This window comes from Ambystoma mexicanum, chromosome 4p (assembly GCF_040938575.1).
Source record: "Ambystoma mexicanum isolate Mex_15411 chromosome 4p, UKY_AmexF1_1, whole genome shotgun sequence".
In the NCBI taxonomy this organism is placed as follows: Eukaryota; Metazoa; Chordata; class Amphibia; order Caudata; family Ambystomatidae; genus Ambystoma; species Ambystoma mexicanum.
In genome coordinates, this window is record NC_090927.1 from 70,935,335 (window position 1) to 70,957,764 (window position 22,430).

The 22,430-nt window shown below is 41.5% G+C and overlaps 1 protein-coding gene across 1 annotated transcript in view; it reads right to left on the bottom strand.

Annotated features, from left to right (window-relative positions):
- Positions 1-3,896: 3,896 nt before the first annotated feature.
- Positions 3,897-22,430, bottom strand: part of LOC138453008 (zinc finger protein 420-like) — a 98,484-nt gene continuing 79,950 nt past the window's right edge. The window contains exon 2 of the mRNA XM_069605415.1: positions 3,897-9,015. Coding sequence (XP_069461516.1) covers positions 6,496-8,085 — 1,590 coding nt within the window. The 5' untranslated portion in view covers positions 8,086-9,015 and the 3' untranslated portion in view covers positions 3,897-6,495. The remainder of the gene's footprint in view (positions 9,016-22,430) is intronic.

Genomic DNA, 22,430 nt, shown 5'->3' on the forward strand with positions numbered 1-22,430 from the left:
ACATTCTGTCAGTGATGCAATTTATAATGTCATCTTTTAGATCATTATCAATGTCACTGAGGTCACATGTGATGGCCTATGTGCAATGAGCTGGGCAAAGAGGGAGCAGGGGAGGAGAGTTATGGTTGCACAGCTCACCATCTGCTGAATTTCAGTGGGTTTTACCTTTGGAATTATAACCATAATGACGCACACTGACGAATCAAGGGAACTCGTCACTTCTCCACAAGGGGGGAGCCCTTTCCTGTGAGGCTAGGGAGGTGCGCCCGCTCCGCAACACCCTCCCTAGGGGTCGAGGCAAGTGGGACCTCCTGGGAGAGACTTCCCCTTAGGGCACAAGGACTCCCGTTCCTGTGAGGAACTCCCGAAGCCAAGCCATATAATGGCATATATGACATCGTCTCACATATCCAATAATTCCAATTATCAAGCCTTGAAGAAGGAGCAAGAGAAATGTGTTACCCGCGAGAGAAAAGAGCAGCTGGCTCTGTAAGTGAAAAGCCTATATCCAATGGGAAGAATGGCGTTAAAGAGGAGTATTCATTAACTCTAGCGAGGAAAGAGCAAAGAGAGAGGATCGCATGGTGAAGTAGGAGAGGTCCCCTGGTAACGTTACACTACCTGGTGGTGCGGCCGTGGGACAAGCGTGAAGACCACATAATCCAAAGTTGCTGGAGGCTGGCAACCAAGAAGCTAGCTGCGTGGAGGCTGAAGAGACACTGACCCGAGCGGACGGAGTAATGGTGGTGGTGTGACCATGAGACTACAGTGGTGGTCAGGCTGTCCGGGTAATGATACAGAGACTGCCGAAGGGAAACCACGACAGCTGACATGGTTCTCAAGCGAAGAAGTTCTTTGAACAGAGTGCTCCGAACGAATGCTGTTTGCTGCAGGACTAGCATTCTATTTGGATTTGATTATTGACTTTTGGACTCACACTAATAAGGTGGGGTTTTGAGTGGGCTCTAGAATGGAACCAACCTTGCTGAGCTCTGATAGTGAGATTCCTTAGTTTCTGTTGTAGTGGCAAGGTCACAAGTTGTGGCTGAGGTGTAGCCCACACCTCCTTTGTTTGGTAGAAAATCAAAAATTATCTGGATACCTTGCCTTAGTGGATAGATGAAAAATATATTTTCCACACAGGTTTCTGTTTTGTTGGAAAGTGCTGCTTCATAGCAGGTCTGTTTATTTAATTAGGTTGAACCCAAACATGGTGAGTGTGGGATTCTTGATGTCCCATGTGGTCAGCCGACACGCGTTTCGACCTGATGGTCTTTCTCAAGCCTATGTCTGTTCGATCCGGCGCCACCTGTGGGGTCGTTTAATATTCTTGGTCCTGTATATGCAGTGGCTCCTTTTGGCCCGTATGTGTCTGTTGCTGTCTGTCCACATTCGCAATGTTGATATGAATGGCAATGTTTTTGTGAATGCTGGAGGAAATCGTATCCAGTGGAACCCTACCAATCTAGCCCAAGCATAATCAAAAGCAAAGTTGTATAATGAGCAATGGAGCATCAACGAAAAAAAAAATCCATCAGAAACGGGTCTGCAAAAATGCATCTGAGCGTTGGAATTTAACTACGAAAAAACGCACCCATTATGATCACACATACAGGTAGAAAAAAGAAACCTCCGAACGAAAATTTGGGATATATTGTTAAATAATAATGATGGTCAAAGTGGTACAATGGCAGATAAAAAAAGTGGAAAAAAGGCTTTCGCCTACGGCTAGGAGACCATCGTAGACAACGAGAAATTAAGCAGTGGCGACAAACTGCATCTTATGCCAGCTCAGGCAGTAACACTGTTTTCTGGTGGGTAATTGCGAGTGCAAGGAAAAAATACCTACCCATAAACAGAGTACCTGCAGAAACATGGTGTGATCACATCACAACCACCAGCAAGGAGATGAACGAAGAAGAGAGAACGCCTTGGGAGACCCGAACCGTAAGCAACCCTGAGACATTCCCACCTGAACAAGTAGGTAACAGAGGAACAGGAACCGAGACAGGAATCATTAGAAGAAAGTTGAAACTCATCCCAGTAGAAACAAGCAAAATGAGAAATTACATCTGACAAACCTGTACTGCCTAGGTCAAAGAAAGAGAATCATAACCCATCCTAAAAGGGAGAGAAAGAGAACTGTAGAAAAGTTTTAAACACACTGCATAGATACTGAGAAAGGCGTGGAAGCCTTTACGATAAACAGATTGCAAGAAAGTACAGCATTCACCCTGTATGTGAAGTGAATGAATGGTATACAAGAACAACAGACGATAAGGAGCAGAAGGCCCAAGAAGCATTCACCAATAATAACTGACAATAGATTACAGAGGAAAGAGAGAGGGGAAATATACAGACCAGAGGGATAAGAATCCCAGTGAGACTTATTTTGCCTGAATATGCAAACCCTTTCAAGATTAACCTAAGGAACCAACGAGATTCAAGGAAGGTTATTGAGCCAAATAAAGGGAGCAGCAAAAGTCTGTTGCGAGAGTTGTGTGAGCTATTACGAGAAGTCACAAAAGACTTTATGAAAATGACATATTAACTTGGAGACTAATAAGAACAGAATAAGAAGCACTTGCCATGAGAAGGAATGAATTTCTCGCAAGCACCATTCCCTCAAGTCCGAACGGATGCAAGATATTGGTATATATGCTAGTTACATCCATTGTAAACAAGATGTGACTATTTACATAAAATTGAGTTCACAAAGTTTATTTAAAAAGTCAGTAGTATCTCTTAAATATGTATTGCACGCTTGTGCCAATGGTTAACTTTGTCTATGTATTTCACCAATATTGATCCCATCTGCAGGAGTCCATTCTAAATAACTTTGGAGGAAAATGTTTAGAACTGCCAGAGTGTTAAAATCGGTGGTAAAACTAAGCGTAAAGGTGTTATATCTGGCTTAACACCTCTTTTTGCAGTGCAAGCAATTTTCATAGTTTTGGCAGGCAGAGTGGGTGCACAGAACAGGATCCCCATTTTACACTCACTTTCTTGCTAAAACACTATTGTTTTTCATCAGGAAGGGATTTTCATACAGGGAACAAACCATTGGATTCCTAGGGAATCTGTATAGCGTTTAGCACTTTCCAAAATCTGGAGGATTCCATAGTAAACCATTGTGAATGCCCCCCACTAGGTTTTACATACATTTCCTGCACTTATTAGTCAACATTTCAAAAGATTGTGTGGAGTGGACTGCAGTTCCCCATATTTCACATGTTGCTGGTCCCCTCCCTGCAATTTAGACTTAACAAAATGTCCCCCAACCTACTGTTCACCTGGAAAATCCTGATAAAAATTCACTTAAGGGCTGTGCCAGTGGACAATCGCACAACCTGTAGATTGAAACAGGACTTCTTAGGTCTGATTATCTTAAATAAGTAACTTAAATCATTCTGCAGAAGTGCAAGTCTAGTTGCAGCTTCCCACTGTAAATGTTTTGATCACCACCTTCTTTTTGAGTTTGTTTTGACATTACAACAGTAAAGACGACAAAGGCATTTGTAAGCGTCCCTGAAGTATTTTTCACAATTTTCTGGCACTGCTCTCAGCTTCAGGCCGTTTGATCTTGTCGTTTATTCCAGAAGCATGTTTTTCTTCCCGAAGTTTGAATATATCCAAATTAACTTCATTAAATGCTTGCTAGCTGCTTTCTAGACCTTTTTCATCGCAGCTGATGCTTCTGATCTCTAGACTGTTTGTAATATTGTTTTTAATTACATGTGCCTTTTTTTATTATTTTATTTTTTTGTTTAGTTTTAAAGAAACTTTACAAAAACACTAAAATCACAACAACAATAAAACACAGTATATGAAATCCATTATACCATTAAAACAAATACAGAGTATCATACAGTAAAACACCATTCATTTGCCAGGGCTTTAAAATCCGCGCAATACATTAACCACATTTCATTTTATTCAGTCAATACATTAGTGCTATTTTGCACTATCTAGACGTTTTTTAATAATTAGCCACAAATGATAAATAGCAATATGAACTTTTTGGCTGTCCGTGTTGAGACAATAGGCCCAGAAATGCTCACTCTAATATATTCCAAGTTATAAACAAGTGGTCCCAGCCAAAACATATATTCAGGACCCAATATCCTGCATTCGGTGAGAGTATGTTTAGCTGTCTCTGGGTATAGTGTATTATGACACAACCGACAATATCTGTCTTTTTTAAGCAGTCCCAACTGTGGACCCGTTACCGTTAATATCTGTAACTGATTTATGCTCAGCCTTAGCCGAAATGCCCGCATACCCATGTTTGGGCATTGTCTAAGGTAGGCTTGAGGCTGCAGGTTCCTATGCACAACATTTGCCATACAGGCATAGCTCTGTACGGACTGTACATGTCTGTAATTTGACACCCAATCCCACTGTCTTACCTTGTTTGAGAAAACCCTCTTTAATGTAACATAGGGTGTACCCCTGGTAAAGTCTGGAAACCATCGTAGGTCATTGAACAAGTTATTCACCAACAGACCAAAACTATCTTTGCCATATGGCGGGACAGCCAGGAGACTGAGCAGTTGACATTTAGGATTTGTATGGGTTTTGATGTATAACAACCCACGTCTTCTCAGCAATTCTCCTTTATGGGAAGTCAAGCCAAATTCAAGTCTTATGTACTATATGGTTGCAGGAGGCTTGAGTCTGAGCATTTGCTTCCAAAAACTGCCCTCTAGGATGTCTATCCACGATAAATCAACCATGGCCAGAGGTTCCAATCCATAAAGTATTGTTGGACAAAAACTTTGTTTATACAGGGATATAATCTCCTCCAATGAATACCCTGCAGTGTTCCTTGCAAATTTCCAAATAGAGCAGATCATCCTATGGGCCGTAGCCTTTTCTCTCTCCATGATGCTCTTGTAAGATATTGTACTATCAATGTCTAACCCCAGATATATATAAACATCCACATATTCAATTATTCCCAAGTCACACTCAAGTATGGGTCTTTTCACCTTCTTTGCAGAAACAGCCAGAATTTTGGTCGTATCCATATTTATGGTCAAATTCTTTACATCTGCATAGTTACAGAGTGCCATAAACATTGCTTTGATACTCAAGAAGGTATAATTCAAGAGGACCAAATCGTCTGCATACAATAGACAGGGCAGGGGACTTCCCCCTACTCTGGGACAACAGCCCACCTCTGTATAGAGCCAATCCGGGGCATCGGCCATATACAGATTACACAGGGTTGGCACCAATGTACAGCCCTGTTTAACTCCTTTCCAGTTTTCTACCATCTCTGTAATCACTGCATCATCAGATAGTCTGACCGCTGCCTTAGTAGATAGGTGCAGACCCTGTAGTATGTTTATATGTAAGTGGTTTCCTCTCAGATCTCATCTAGGGAATGTTCAAAGACATCTGAGTTTTAAAGTTCAACTGGATGAACTGCAGGCTGAGCCTCCTTTGGAGTAAGGCTGCCCTCATTTATACACTTCTTTTAACATGAACATTGATTATCTGCCTCTGAACTCACGCCTGTGGTAGTAAGTTGAACATGTTGCCGATTATCATCGATTACTGCCCAACTGTTGAGCGGTCGGGGAGGTGCTGGATGTCCGAGCTGCCATTTCCTCCCAAGCAGGTTCTGCATTCTGACTGTGCTAGGTAAGCATCACTTGATCAGGTATGATCGCTTGTCTCTTGGTGTATTGTTCTCCTATGAATATCCAGTCTGGGGTCACTCACGTCAACTCAGATGACTTATCTGGCTGAATATTATGCAACATTCAGAGCCTGCATTAGTTTCTCTACTGTTCGGTGCAGAGTTAAATCTGTTCTATGAATGAAGGTTTTCTGGCATTACAAACACTAACGGGATTACTCTCCTGTGTGGATTCCCTCACAGCGTGTCAGGGGCTTTTCCTTTTGATGCTCTTCTGGCATTCACTGCATTCAAGCTTTTTCTCCTATGTTGATTCTCTCGTGTGTAGTTAGTCTTTTTATGGCCTACGGTTTTCTGCCATTGGAAGCATTGAGAAGGATTTCTCCTCTGTGGGTTCTATGCACTTGCACAATCTGTATGCCACAGGGGTTAGTAAGATCGTTGTTTTGTCCTCCCTCTATATCTCCCCCCTTGTCTTGTTGCGCCTAGAAACACTTGTGTCCAGGCGCGTTATAAATGCCATATCATACGAGGAAGAAGTTAGAAAAATATTCATTTAGAAAAGCATTCTGACATTTATTGCACCGATGAAGGTTTTCTCCGAATGGATTTACATATACAGACATAAAATGTATATTACTGAAGGTCCTGCTTTGGAAATATTAAATACAGTTTTTTGTCTCATGTGGGTTCTTGAATATTGGAGTAAACTATGTTTTTCTGGCATGCTGTTTACACATAAGGTTTTTCTCCTGTGGAAGTTATTTCATGTTGAGATAGATTAATTTTGTAACGGAACCTTCCCTTACATTCGAGGAACTGGTAATGTTTTTCTCCTGTGTGAGGTTTTAGTACTGATAAGGTTTTTCTCTCCATTGTTTGTTCTCTTGTGTCGTATTAACGTGAGGTTTTTCTCCCATGTGGGTTTTTTCATGTTGCATTACATCGATTTTCCGACTATAGCATTTTTGAGATTCAGTACATGGATATGGGTTTTTCACCATGTGGATTCTCTCATGTCGAATTAGATTGTGTTTATGGCTAAAACTTTTCTGACATTCAGTGCACTGGTAAGGTTTTTCTCCTGTGTGGGTCATCTCATGCAGAGTTAGACTGCTTTTCTGACTGAAACTTTTCTGACATTCACTGCACTGATAAGGTTTTTCTCCTGTGTGGGTTCTCTCATGTTGAGTTAGATTGTTTTTGTAAGTGAAGCTTTTCTGACATTCAGTGCACTGGTAAGGTTTTTCTCCTGTATGAATTTTCTCATGTTGTTTTAGAAAGCGTTTTGAACCGAAACATTTCTGACATTCAATGCACTTATAAGGCTTTTCTCCTGTGTGGGTTTTCTCATGTTCTGCTAGAGTGATTTTCTGACTGAAGCTTTTCAGACATTCACTGCACTGATGAGGCTTTTCTCCTGTGTGGGTTTTCTCATGTTCTGCTAGAGTGATTTTCTGACTGAAGCTTTTCTGACATTCAGTGCACTGATAAGGTTTTTCTCCTGTGTGGGTTTTCTCATGTTGTGCTAGAGTGTTTTTCCGACTGAAGCTTTTCTGACATACAGTGCACTGGTGAGGTTGTTCTCCTGTGTGGAATTTCTCATGTTGTGCTAGGGTGATTTTCTGCTTGAAGCTTTTCTGACATTCACTGCACTGATAAGGTTTTTCTCCTGTGTGGGTTTTCTCATGTTGAGTTAGATTGTTTTTGTAAATGAAGCTTTTCTGACATTCACTGCACTGATATGGTTTTTCTCCTGTGTGGGTTTTCTCATGTTGAGTTAGATTGTTTTTGTAAAGGAAGCTTTTCTGACATTCACTGCACTGATAAGGTTTTTCTCCTGTGTGGGTGTTTTCATGTAGATTTAAATAGCGTTTCCGACTGAAACATTTCCGACATTCTGTGCACTTGTAAGGTTTTTCGCCTGTGTGGGTTCTCTCATGTTGAGTTAGATAGTTTTTGTAAATGAAGCTTTTCTGACATTCAGTGCACTGGTAAGGTTTTTCTCCTGTGTGGGATCTTTCATGCAGATTTAGACTGTGTTTCTGACTGAAGCTTTTTTGACATTCAGTGCACTGGTAAGGCTTTTCTCCTGTGTGGGTTCTTTCATGCAGAGTTAGACGGTATTTCTGACTGAAGCTTATCTGACATTCAGTGCACTGGTAAGGCTTTTCTCCTGTGTGGGTTCTTTCATGCAGAGTTAGACGGTTTTTCTGACTGAAGCTTTTCTGACATTCAGTGCACTGATAAGGTTTTTCTCCTGTGTGGATTCTCTCATGTCGAGTTAGATTGCTTTTGTTACTGAAACCTTTCGGACATTCGGTGCACTGGTAAGGTTGTTCTTCTGTATGGGATCTCTCATGCAGATCTAGCAGACTTTTGTAAATGAAACTTCTCTGACATTTACTGCACTGATAGGGTTTTTTTGGGGGGTTCATTTCTCCAAGTTACGTTTTGTTGACCAATAATACCATTGCAAACCTATCCTTGTTCTCAATGTCACTGGGCCTAGTAAGATCGTTGTTTTGGTTCTCCCCTGTTCCCCTCCCTTGTCTTGTCACGCTCTGAAACACTTGTGTATGAGCGTGATAGAAATAAAAGATCAATATCCTTGTTCCAGGGTCAGAAAATCCATAATGTTCAATATTATCCTCAGAAAGTAACTTTCTTTATACTTGCTTTTAGTGAAGGATAGCTCGTCTTAAGGTTTCATGTGCTGCCACCTCTATCAGCAATTTAAAATAAGCTGCACTTGTTTCTTGATCCTTCCAGTTTTCATTTAAGAAGTCTTCTCCAGTGATTTTTCTTTCACGCTGAATCAGGTTAATTTTACAGTCCATGTTTTTCTCACAACAAGCACATCCATATGATTTTCTCTTATGGTCCCTGTATCCAAATTAGGCAAGTATAGTTTTGTAGAAAGCAGTGATAGAATGTATTCTACATTCATATCCTTTTGTAAATAGCGTGTGCCTTATAAATGAATGCTTTATGATCTGCATCAAGTAACCTGTTGATCCATGTACTTTGTTTTCTTTCATTCATTTGTTAATTTCATCATTTGTTATAGCGCCTTTCACCATAATAATGGTCCCAATGCGTGTAATGGTTAAGAAAGCATTATCTTGATTAAACTGACACTCTGCATATGATTGTGGTTCTGTGACACTAGAAATCCCCTTCAGAAGTAGCTTTCCCCACTCCTTGTTCTTGAAGTTCTTGAGCATCCTGGGCTTCTGTAAGCCATGCCATTGTTGGAGCTCCTGGACAGCTTCGTTTTCTTTCCTAGTAAACCTTTTCATTTTGTTGGTGTTTTGAGGCCCATTAACAGGCTTGCCATCTTGCTCCTTTCTGTATGCTTTAGTCAGCTGTAAAAGCAAAAGGACATGTTAGCTTTCTAAAAGTAACATGGCACGTGCAGTTTGGCTCATATGGTCATTTTGAGAAGTGATACAGGGACCCATATTCTGAGTTGATTTTCATATAGATTGGTTTGAGGCAAGTGGGGAAAAAGCTGATCATTTCTTAGAACTTGACACCTGAAGATTAGACAAAGATGCCACACCTACTCTACACCACAATCAAACCACTGATGCCTACATCTTCACTTCAGCTGTACCAACAAGCAGCAATGCACAACATCTCAAACAATGACATCTTTCAGGTGCACATAAAGAGTGATTAGACTACATGCCCTCAACAGCACAAGACACCTAAAAAATCCAATACCTCCTCAATGTATCCATTCCACCTCACTATGCCTCAACATTTGATCTGCCAATCTTCAGATCTCAACCTATTTGGTACTAGATCACAATCTGCATTTTCCTTACGATCACTAAAACCTGAGTTCTTGAGTCATCTGCACCCTTACTTGTCTATCTCATTCTTCCTAGCTAGGCATTGCAGCATGCCAACAGGCAAATGGGCAGGAGGGGCAATGGTGTGCAAATCATGTCTCCAGTACCAAGCACTGATCTTCATAACATCCTCAGCTGTAAATGAACTGCCCTTCAGTGCCACTGTACCCAGTTCTGGTGGCCTCATTTGGAAAATGGAATCTAATTCGAGAGGGTTCATCGGCAGAATAGGACTCCAGCAGGGAAAGCTTTCCTTACACAGAGTGGAGACAGCATAGGCCCAGCTCTGCACTCACACAGAGGCACACTGCATTGCTATCCTCCTTACCAGACAATACTGGAGACCCTGGGGTGGGGGCAGGAAGAGAGAGACAGAGGGAGAGAGACCTCATCAAGCTTTTCTGAGTGTTTTCCCCAATAACACACTGTTCAATGCACAATAAGCAAAGCACCTAAGCCACCCACACATGGCAATTGACACCCGTCTGAACAAACAACTTTAGAACACTATTCCTTTAAAAACATTGTCGGCGATTTCAGCTTCTTGCTATAAGACCTCAATATCCGGTCCTTTGGAGAGGTTCCAAACACCTCCTCCTGATACATCCAAAACGTGACAAGCTCACAAGACCCCTATGACATAATCACATGTGAGTGGACAGGGGAGAGGGTGCATGACACTCTGAGGTGCAAAAACCACAATTTTCTCCATGATGGTGGCCACGGATGTGAGGCTGCAGCAGTTTATGCAAATTAGATCATGCTAACAGGATGTAACCAGACACACCTGAAATCCCTAACTTATGGGATGGTCAGCTAGTGAGTAGACGGTCTTATGGGAGAAGGGTCAATCCTGCACGCACTTCAAAATAATAAATGGGGGCAACCAGTCCAAGGAGTCATTGACCTGAATTAGTACTCCCCAGCATTTTCCCCATCAATATACGAGCAGGCTCAGACCACCCCACAATGTCAGAGTCTGGAAGACATTTGTAAGTACTCAGAGTGAGGAGAGTAAGTTGAGAGAGGTTGAAGGAAGACAGTGGAAGAGAGAGGAGAATAGGCAGAACATCAGGGAAAGGTTAGAGTTGGAAGGGAGAAGAGATATAAAGCTAAGGGGAAAAAAGAAGAAGAGGAAATAGGGTGAAAGGCAGAACCTCAGAGAAAAGTTGGAGGAAGTTGAGAAACTGAGCCATATTTGGAGAGCCCGAAGAGGCATCAGAGATAGAGAGAGGAAGGGGGAGTAGAGACTAACACATGTGGAAGGAAAGTTCCAGAGAGCCTGAGCAACACAACACAGTCTCTCAGTTGGCAAAGTATTCATTTTTTGTCCCAGTGCCTTCAAGTATTCACAACCAATGCAATTTTTCAGTTGTGAATGGACTGTGGTAACTCAGTTTATCTGGGTCTTCCAGACTGGAGACAACTGCAGCAGCTGGTTTAATTTCCAAAACATGCCATCACTGACAAAGCATGCCTCTTATTTAATTTAAGTGGCTCCCTATCAAGCAGCATATCCAGTTTAAAGTCCACTGACTGACTGACTGACTGGTTCATCACTGTTTCTAGCAATAGGACCCATCTTTCCCTCCTCTCATCAATCTCACTCGCTCGCTCTTTCTCATTCGCACTCTCTCGCTCTCTCTCACTCACTCACTCACTCTCTACCAAAGGCCGCGTTCGCTTTGTGGCTGATTGTAAAAACAGTAAACTGAGTCAACAGACTAGAGATCCTTCTCAGTTCTGACCCACAGTCTGTGGAACTCGCTTCCACCCATTAACCAATTTCTGACCTTTTGCAGTTCCCTGGTCTGGCTCTAGCCTCTGCCTTACTCTTAGCTTTTATTGCTTTTGCTCCAACAGTCTAGTGGCAAGACGCCCGTTCTGGGCATACATGTGCACCACAAATAAACCAATCACAAACATACAGACAGAAGTCCGAAATTAAATTTATCTTGTTCCCAACAGACGACTTTTCATTAAATAAAAAGGTGTTGGGAAAATACCTCTCTGACCCTATTATAAAGAGGAACTTCCCACCTAGAAACTAAAAACTAAGGATCTGTGTGTCAGGATGTCAATAACTGAAAAGCTGACCTTCTGTCCAAAACGTCCTATCCTAACCCTCACACTATAAACAAAAACAACAACATTTGCAAGGAAATGTCTTTAACTTAATGTTGGCAAAAAGAATGACTCCAACGAAAATGTTCTCCAAGTAAAAGACCCTTGTACTCGCCTGCCACGACTTCTCTTAAGGTGTTTCTAGATCACCTGGTATACTTTCCTGCCAGGAATGTTTATACAATTCTCAACTTCCTTGTTGTACTCCCCTGCCTTGAGGGAATGGATTGTGATGACCAAATGAAATGACACTTTCCAAAAAGGATTCGTCAAGGGGTTTGGGACAGGTGTCAATATTGTTCTCATAAATATCCTCAAGTGCAGAGCTTTGAGTAAAAAGACAAAAATACCCTATGCTTTGTAGATCTTGCACAAGCGTTTGACAGTGTTGACAGGAATAGTTTGTGGGAAGAAATGCTAAATTGGAACTGTCCTGAAAACCTATTAGACAAGACTTATATACAGGAACTTCTAAGAGAGTGAGTTTGAACAATGCAGGAATACTTTCAAAGGAGATCCAAATATTTAGGGGACAAAAACAGGGTTGCCCTTTGGCACCCGCACTGTTCAATCTGTTCATCGCAGACATAGGTGATATCAAAGGGCAGGCGAAAAGCTTTCCTCCGAGAATAGAGGGTAAACAAATTATCTATATATGCTGTACACTGACGATTTGATCATCTTTGACCAAACTGCTATAGGATTACAGCAGCAGTTAGATAAATTGGAAGAATATGTCCGGACTAATGGCTGGCGATAAGAGCTCAAAAAACTAAAATCCTGACCCTGAGGTCGGATTACATGAGGGGAAAGGAACATTTCAGGTGGAGATTGAGGAAAGAGACTGTTGAGCAGGTAGACACATTCAAGTACTTGGGGATTTGTATAAATACGAGCACAGCTGACAAGTGCAGTGAGAAGACAGTACGAGCAAAAGCAAATAAATGTGGCAAGCCAAGCAGTAATATTAAATCGAAAAGTCTGTCTTTCCACCATATTACCTGTAGTGTAGTTTTATAAGCTGAAAGCAGCTGCGGCTTTAACATACGGATCTCAGACACTATTGTGTTTACCTCAAACGATATGGCCGATTCTAGAAGTTATATTCTGGAAGAAGGTCTTGGGCCTGCTTAGGTCCACACCTATTCAGATTATACACCATGAAATCGAATGGATATCCTTGAAGGCCCTGGTGTGTTGGAACCCCCTATCTTTGTTTGGGAAGTGTTTAGATCACAACTCACCAGCAATATTCCAAATTTTGAGAAATGGTCTAGTTCACGGCAATGAGAATATCTTAAAGGACTTGGGCAGGCCTGCAAAAGTCTACTAGTGAAACTAAGTGCTACTGAGATGGATCTGATCTACAACCCAAATATGGTTAAACTGAAAATATGGAAAGCAGATTGGATTAATACACAAGCAGAAGCAAAAAAGTTCACGCTTTTCTACCATCTACATCATGAGGTTAAGGCTTATGGCTCAGTCCCCAAATATCTCTGCAAATTTCAAAACAGCTATTATATAACGCAGTTTACTAGAATAACCCTGAATTTATTCCCTACCAAGGAGGTCTTGTTATGCCGCTCGGGGAGTGGGATAAAAGACGCCATATGCAGATATTGCAATAAGATGGAGGAGAAGGAAACTTTGCATCACATTTTGTTATTTTGCATGGGACTGAGAACTATGCACTTTGGACCTTTTTTAGATCGATTTACTTCATTAACCCCTGATGATTGGCGGATTATTTCAATAAGCAGTGAAATAACTTCCTTGGTATTAGCGACTGTGAGATTTTTAGAAAATGTATTTTTTAAAGAGGTTGCGTGATTGTGTGTGTGTGTAAAATGTGATTTTTGAATACGGTTTAAGTGTAAACTCAAGCCCAGAAAAATAAGTAGTGTTTTTTAATGTTTTAGGACACCCCCGTTTATTTGAACCCCACTTTGCTTGTAAAGAAAATATTTAGGGTGTAGTTTTTCAGAGAGCATCATATGCAATGCTTGCGCCCTCCAAAGGATTTTGTTGATGATAGATGGAAAATCATAAAAACATACTGTAACAAAGCCTAACATGATTCTGAGACACACAAAACTTAGGCTGGTGAAAAAACCATGTAAAATCACTTTTTTACACAAAACTCACTAAACCTTTACACAAAACTGTCAAAGGGCTTTTTTGGCCCGATGCCATGGAACTCTGTGTCGGGTAAAACTTTGAGTTCATCCCCCTTGGAGCCTCAAAAATCTATTTTATGTTTGCTGGCATGTTACTAGTGAGCTCGTAGATCAATTTTTAGCACTCAAAGTGATTCCTTTGCCAGGAAAAACACATTTTGTATCTTTCTTTCTGGACTTGAATCAAAGGTCAGGATTTCTGGGAGTCACCTTTTGTTTCTGAGTGATGTTTGAGCATGGCATGTGCCGCTTTCTCGTAATGAGCAGTCTCACATATGATCAGGACCTGCTCATGATGTGCAGGGGCTTTATGAGAAATGCACAAAAAAGACTGTATTCATGTGATTTATAACAAGCTGCATTGAATGTTAATAAGTGCACAGGAAAACAAATCAACTTTTTGTGTCGAAGGGCTTTTTCGGTCTGATGTCATGGAACTCTATCTCTGGTAAAATGTTGAGTTTGTCCCCCTTGAAGTCTCAAACATGTATTACATGTTTGCTTAATGGCCGGAGATAACAATATCCCTGGCACCTTACCTTAAAAAGTATGAAAATATATATACAACCCTCGAGGACCATGACATTTTACTTCCCATGATACAGACCAAACTAAATCTGATCGAAACCTTAATTGACTCAATTCAGTCTAGATTGAACAAGGAAGCCGAAAACTTGGCACTCTGGCAAGCAAGACTCAGCGATCTAGCACAACGTGAACACGTAGAGAGGAAAAACATCTTGGACGCCTTCCTTGAAAGCCTGACATGGATGAGGAAAAATAGTAGCTCAACTATGCAACTAACAAAAGAAACTCCTAGTAGTAGCTTAAATATAAATGAGAATCAAGTGAAGCTTACCGTAAATGACATACAGAGGAAAGGAACCAATATGAAGGAAACTGCCAATAAAGAAAGAGGAAAACCGAGGAAGAAAACACCAGGGAACAATACTTTGCATCAAGAAGTCTTGAGCAAAGACCCTGCCAAACAGGGAGCTATACGGCAAGATATAGTAAGGATCTCTCTACCACAAATAAGTGTATTCAATATTTCAGATGGCTAGGTCATTGAGGAACAAGAGGTCAATCTAGTGACAACAAACATCTCTCAGGCCAATGAACCATTACTAATAATTAATAATCTGAGTACACAAGGAAATCAGGATGGAACAAATATTAAGCCCCCATCGATACAAAATGAGAAGGTCTATGACCTATTTAAAAGAAAAAATCAGAAAGAAATCTCTGGAGTTGTGACACTGGAGACTAGGAGCTCTGCTTTAAATCTGAAAGAGAATGCCGAAGGCTCAACAACCAAAAACAAATGGATCCAGAGCATTTCTAAGAAATGTTGCGATGGCAACAGCTGCTTCTGAACCTCATAAACAAATGACGTTAAGGAAACAAAACATTTATGTGAAAGCTATCGGTTAAAAATAAAGGAATTTGACCAAAAAGGAGATGGTCAAAGTAACGAGAATAAGAAAAGCTCTGTTGAAAAACCAACTAAAATAACAAGCAAGGCCATGGTAGACTTGAGTGATAATGATCCCTTAGAAGATCTGTCGGAGTACTTAGAAGAGAATGATTGGGCTGATGTGAGATGTTGTGACTCCTCAAAGGAAGATATAAGTGCTACTGGCCTTAAAATGCCAATTAGCGACAACAGCGAAACAATGGAAAGAGTGGAACAAATCTAGAGTGACGGAGGATACTGATAAAACTATGACATTTTTATCGTTGTCGGAGAAAAGGAAACTGTTACAGAAACACTTTAAACCTTGTATAAGTGATCCTCCAATGCCTAACAATGTGAATTGTTGGAATCCCACTAAACCAAAGCAACAATTGTGGCAGGCCTCAAAGACTGCAGATATTTATAGCTCTAAACACAAGCAGGGTCGGAACAAACCTATAAGAGAAAAGGTGATTCTAGAAAACATCTTAACCGAAAAAAACAAAGTGAATCTAAATCGCAGAAATGTGATGCAGTTGATCCACTCTGTGCCGGGGGGGTTACGCTCCATATCTTCAGAGGACATCCCTATAATTGAAGCTATGGACGAAACCAGACTAGATTGGTTTTGACTTCACCTAAAATCCCAAATGGTGGAAATAGATCTATTGAACACAAGTGCAGATCTACAACCATTCCGTTTTGATATTAAAGAATATCCAAGTTTCACAGCTGAACCCCAAAAAGTGAATGTAAAAGAGTTAAAAAGTGGCGAGAGAAATCAAAACTTAAGCCAAAATAAAGAAGATCTACGACACTTTACAGTGACATTCACTAATACCGATGACAGAATAAATAAAAGGCCTAAAGGGATACAAATTAAGAAAAGTGGTGGCCATGGAGAAAACTGGAACTGGCTCGCTAGGGCCTTGATCCCACAAAAGCAACTGTAGCAAAAAAAACCAGAAAATGAAATACAGAAATCACTCGCATGATGGAACACGCAAGGTTTTAGACATTTATGTAAACATAAGTTTGAAGAAGCAAATTGATAATTGTTTACAGGAAACATAGCTCCGAAAAGCTCCGGAAAGAAAAGGGTACATAAAACTTCTAAATCCCGCTTTCAAAGGCCCAAAAGAAACACCTATTTCAGGCCTCGTAACATATATTAAAATAAATGCGGGATGGCTTTAAATCCAAATCCCTTCCTACAGCGAACAGTGTTACATCAAGACGATACCAGATTTCCCAAAACAACAATTCTAATAAATGTCTATTGGAACCCAAAACTGATATCCACGACTGAATTCATAGCCCAAATTCGACGTTTGAGTAATACCCTCACCGAACAAAACGGCTTCATGCTAAATGGACAAACAGTAGGAGACACAACAGGTAAAGCGACTTGGTCAAACGGAACAACAAAGTCAACGATTGGTTATGTATGGAGCTCATATAGCTTCATGCATCTGATAGAGCGATTGGTTATGTATGGAGCTCACATAACTTCATGCATCCGATAGAGCGACTCGACATTAAAGCAACCGAGGAGAGCGACCATGAAATATTACTTATGACTTGGAAAGGGAAGAATCCAGTGGGAAAAAGTCATACTATGTGTGAAATCATTGTTAAACAAGGAAAAAAAAAACAAATAATAAAAAAATAAAATAAATTATTTGAAAAAAATCGGTTGAAATTAAGTAAAGGAAAAATATCTAACTTAACTAAATCTCTCTCAAACCTGATAACAAGTGGCAAAACAAGGCGAGCGAATTACACCTGCTTACTGGCGATCGAGGAAGCTACGCATGTTGGCTTAAAAAAATGGCAACAGAAAACACATTCGTACATTGTGACCATAGACACAGAGAAAAAGCAGTTACAGAAGGATTTAAAGGAAATTGCACAAGGGAATGCGCCTACTAAAAAATCTGACAAAAAAAACTTAACAACGACACAAGAATTGGCAGAAAATCTAATGATTTTTACATGATCAAGAACGCAGAGAAGTGATGCTTAAAACAATCGCTTCTAAAAATACTGGAGAAATATGGGCAATGCTAAATCAAATAACATTTAACTCAGAGGCCTGTCTCAGTAGCGGGGTTACTGAGGATCAATGGACACGTAATTATACTGAAGTATTCCGTAAAATCAAGACCAACACTAATATAACACATTCTCCCACAGCTTGGATAATGAAAGTGATGAAGATATAATTTGTGCTGCCATCAAGAAATTAAAATCCTCGAATGCCCCAGGACCAGATAGACTAACAAATAACCTTTTGAAAAAAAAATCCAGAAGAGTGGCGTGGCTTTATGGTGACCCTTTTTCAACAAATAATAAAGACAAAAAAAATTCTCAATTCCTGGACAACTGCAATTTTAATCCCAATTTTCAAATATGTACCAAAAGCAGAGCCGAGAAATTACAGGCCCAGAGCATTATTGGACGTTATTGGAAAAGTCTATGCGTCTATGTTACAAAAATGTTTGGTTAAATGGGCAGCGGAATCTAACATTTTCGATCATAGACAGACTGGATTCTCAAAGGGGGTTGGGAGCGAGTTAAATCTGTTCATCCTGAATATTCTCAAGTTACAAAGGATAAAAACAAACCTTGTACCTCGCATTTATCATCGACCTCCAACAGGCCTTTGACACCGTCGACAGGGAAATCTTGTGGAATAAACTGGCAAACTGGAACTGCCCAGCACAGCTAAATCAAACGAATAAAAGCTTTTTACACCAACACGTCAGTCCAAGCAATAATCAACAAGGAAGGGACTCTATCTGCAACTATTTCAACAGAACTTGGGGTCAAACAGGGGAGTCAGTTGGCAGCCACATTATTTAATCTTTATTTGGCTGACCTGCCTGAAGCCATGAATATGCTTAATGACTTTCCACCAAAATTAAAAAACCATCATGTGACATGGATTATCTACGCCGATGACATAGTGCTGATAGACAGGACTCAAATTGGACTCCAACGCAAACTGGAAGCACTAAAGAGATATATGGAATCAAATTTGCTAATGATTAATTCAAAATATTTAAGATTTTGAATTTGACATCCACGTCTGGCGGAAACAAAAAAAGATCAGGGTTGCGGTGGTCAATAGGACCGGAACCTTTAGAACAAGTAGAAGTAATATGCTATCTTGGCATCCAATTCTCAAAAACTCTAGGAGAAGCAGACTAGATCGACAACTTGAAAATAAGAATGAAAGTCTTAGCTACCCAAGGAACCATAATTCACACCAGATATGGGAAATTTACAGTAATGGCGGTACTACTATTCTATAAAACAAAGTTATTCCAGCAGTGGCCTATTTAAGCGAAACAGCCCTAAGCATGAACTGTCACATTTGGTCTAGCTTAGAAGGCTGTTTCTGAAAAAAGACTTCTGAAGAGTACACCAACAGCAGCTATAAGAAACGAACTTGGTCTAAAATCTCTAGAATCTGTCCTATTGTGGAAAAGTCTTGCCATATTCAGGAAATCCGTCATGCAGGATGCAGCAATACCATATAAAATCCTATGGCAAAAAGAAGGCGTAACCCAACCATGGCCACTTAGTGAGTGGCAACAACAATTCTTAAACAAACTAAGCCAATTGAACGCGACAACAGACCTTCTCGTCAGCAATCCTGATGCAGTAAAAAATAAAGAAAATAATAAAGTGAAGGAAAATGACTGGATACTAACCCAAAACAACAGAATGAAATTGAAGTCACTCGAACTGATACCCTGGGCGCCTAGAGGGTTAACGCGATTCAAACATATTTGAAAACATTTCCAAGCACCTACCATAGGAACCAATTCCTGCAAATAAAATTAAATGTATACTAGACAAAAGAAATTCTGTACAGAAGAGGCCAGCAAGGACTCCAAGACAACAACTGTAGATACTGTGGTCTTGCGAACACTGTAGAGTCTACAAAACATCTTATAACAAGCTGTAGGGGGGCATGGCTGCGTAGAAGCTCCCGCCTGATCCCAGCCACTGACAGCATTTACGCCGGCTAATCTAAACACCAATAATCTATGGATGGAGTAAGGAAGGGACATTGTATCAAATGACAAAAATGTAGCGCGCTAGAACCCTCTTTTCACTTGCAACGGACTGACATCGCAGGTGCCAGGGTTGGGTGAATCCGGAGCAGGGAAAATGGCAGCTGCACCGTCCAGGAGCTCCTCATAGATCGAGAGGGGAAGAGCCAAAGCAACCAAAATGGCCCAGGCTCTCTTCAGGTCTCCAGCACCCAGCAAGAAAGCACCATCTAACGTCTGAATATCGGCAGAGCTGACGGAGGGGTCCCAGATGCATCGGCGACACATCATGTGAGGATAGTGTGTGCTAGGTCTAGGAATTTAAAAACACTAGTAAAGACAATTTAACCTTACATTCTCTGGGAAACAGTAGTTTATCCCAGAGAAGGTATTTAAACCTTTGGGAAGTCTAAAAAGACATCCCTGTGTCACTGCACTGAGGGTGCTGTGTAACACACATGAAAAGATGCCTATGGAGTTATCTTAAAACTCCATAATCAAAAGAAATAAACACAGAAAACAAACAGAATTAAAAAGTTAAAAGTCTCAAAGTTTAGCAAAAGAGCTGGAGGGCTCTAAGGTAGAGGGTATATCACATTTTTGAGAATTGTCCCTAACACTTGTCCCCCCGACCAGACTAAGAGACAGGAGGATCTAATCCCACTAGGATGGATCTCCTGTTGCAAGTCGGTTAAATGGCCTGCATCCTTTTGCAACCCTTTCTATGACACTTTTTTTCAGGTGTTTTCATTTGCAAGCTATATGACCTACAAACCTTGTTTGGTACATCTTTCGTATTTAAGGTATAGGGGATCTGATCTAGTTGTGACAACCTCTGAACCTGCAATATGCTTTTTCAAAGGGTCCTTAGAAAGCAATCCCTTAGACCTAGAGGGGCCTCCATGGTTCCTCACCACCTCTCTCACAAGAGCAGGTTGGGTCTAAGCTATCTTGGTTGGAGGGGCTGTGGTCAAGCAAGGTACCTGCTTCAACTTCCTCTGAGATCTGGTTTTACCGGTCTTAGATATTTCCCTCCTAACACTAGGATTTACACTGGAGTCTTCAGTAGAAGATCCAGCAGTCTTAAGGAGTTTAACCTTGGACCTATTTTTCCTGGTTTTCCACCAGCATTGAGAATTACCAGTTCTCACAGGCCTAGAGAGGGGTCCAATTTGTCTATCCACCTCTTCTTCAGAAGCAGGGGGGGTCAGAGACTTTACAACTGGATGGGCAATGATGGAGCTTGGTTGGAGTTCCCATTTCCCTACTATTCTAGCCTCAGATTTCTCTTGGTTAGAGGTCACCTTACTAAGACAAGGGCCTACAGTGGGGGTCTCTGTAGAGGTTCCCACAGGCTCAGAGTGGTCTCTTAAGGTTGCCTCTCTAGTCAATTCGGTTTGGTTCTGTTTCTTCTCACTGGGAGGCCTGGGGGTACTGGACACTACTCCTAGAGTTTTTAAATCATTCCCCAACAGGACTCTCCCAGGCACCTCATTCTGAATACTGACAGGAATCCTCACTGTCATATTGTTACACTGAATGAGAGCTGGCAGAATTGGAACCAATTGGACAGGGCCTCTAAACAAATCTAGTGGGACCTTTGGGTGCCTTAGCAACATCCTCAGGCTTGAAAAAGCTTTCATTCACAACTGTTCTGCTGGCCACAGTGTCTCTGATGGCAGGTGTCCTGGCCATTCACAAGAACACTGCCCATATAATACCCTTTTGAGTTCTCTGGAATGGAGTTATACACATCCATATTCTGTTTCTTACCCAGATCCATGGACTCTAAGGATACAATGGGCCTCATTACGACCCTGGCGGAATGGGTTTAACGGCGCCGGTAGAGCTGCCGGTGCCATTAAACCCATTCTGCGCTATTACGAGGCCCCCTTGCGGGACCCGCTCTGGACGTCTGGTCAGACCAGACGTCCTTTGCGGGTCCTGCGAGGGGACCAGGGAGCTAACAACGGGCCTGTTATTAACTGGCCCGTTGTTAGCTCCCTCCCCACTCCCATTCCCATTGAGCCCTATAGGGGCTCAAGTGGGAATGGGGATGGTCCGGGTTCGCTGAATGGGGAAATACTGGGCCCTCCAAAGTTGGAATGGCCCGGTATTTCCCGATTCAGGGACCACAGACCCGGATCAGAGTTTGGAGGCAGCCATGCTGCATGGCGGCCTCCAAACTCATAATGAGGCCCAATGGCTTGAACACCCAAGGGTTCTTCAGCCAACAGGTGAAAGTGAACACTAGCCATTTGGAGGTGCGGGAACTTGAAAGATTGGAGTATGAAAATGTGAAGCTAGCTTTAATAGCTAGATTTGGGAAAACGCCTTCCCAGTACACTAAGAGGTTTAGGACCCTCAAAAAGCATGATGGTGCCCCTTGGGCTACCTGGGTGTGTGTATGTTTGAAGAACTTAGATGGTTGGGTAAAGGGTTACAGAGTTAACACTTTTGAAGGAATGAGAAATCTATTTTTGTTAGAATCTATTTTTGATGCCTGCTCTCCTGAGCTGAGACAGCACTTGGCTGACTCTAAGGAAATTGATTCCAGAAAGTTGGCAAGAGCAGCTGACGCATGGGTATCCAACAGGGCCACACATAAGGATTCTGAGGCCACTCACAAAAAGGATGAGGGGAAGCAGCACAAAGATGGGAATAAAGATCATTCTAATTCCAACCAACCAGAAGAGGTTCCCAAACCACATAAGGGTAGATCCCCTGGGAAACCTGGAAGGTCTAGTGAATCCTCTGGTGTCCAACCAGAGGGAGGTCAACAGAAACCCCATTCCAGAGAGCATTTGGTAAATGCTATGCCTATGGGTCTGTAAACCACTTGAATTCCTGGGGAGAAGGCTAAGGAGGCAGTGCTGACCCCTGCTGGTTTACCCTGGCACCTGGGATCTCCTTTCAAGTGGTTTACAGACCCATAGTTATATTCAAAAGTAGCAAAGCAATCCAAAATATCAAGTCTCACCTCATACATACTCACAGCATCTTTGGGCATGCAAGGCCTCTTAGGACTGGAAGACCTAGAAGACTCTGGGATAGAACCATTTTCAAGAGACACTTTCTTCATGTCAAGAGCACGATGCA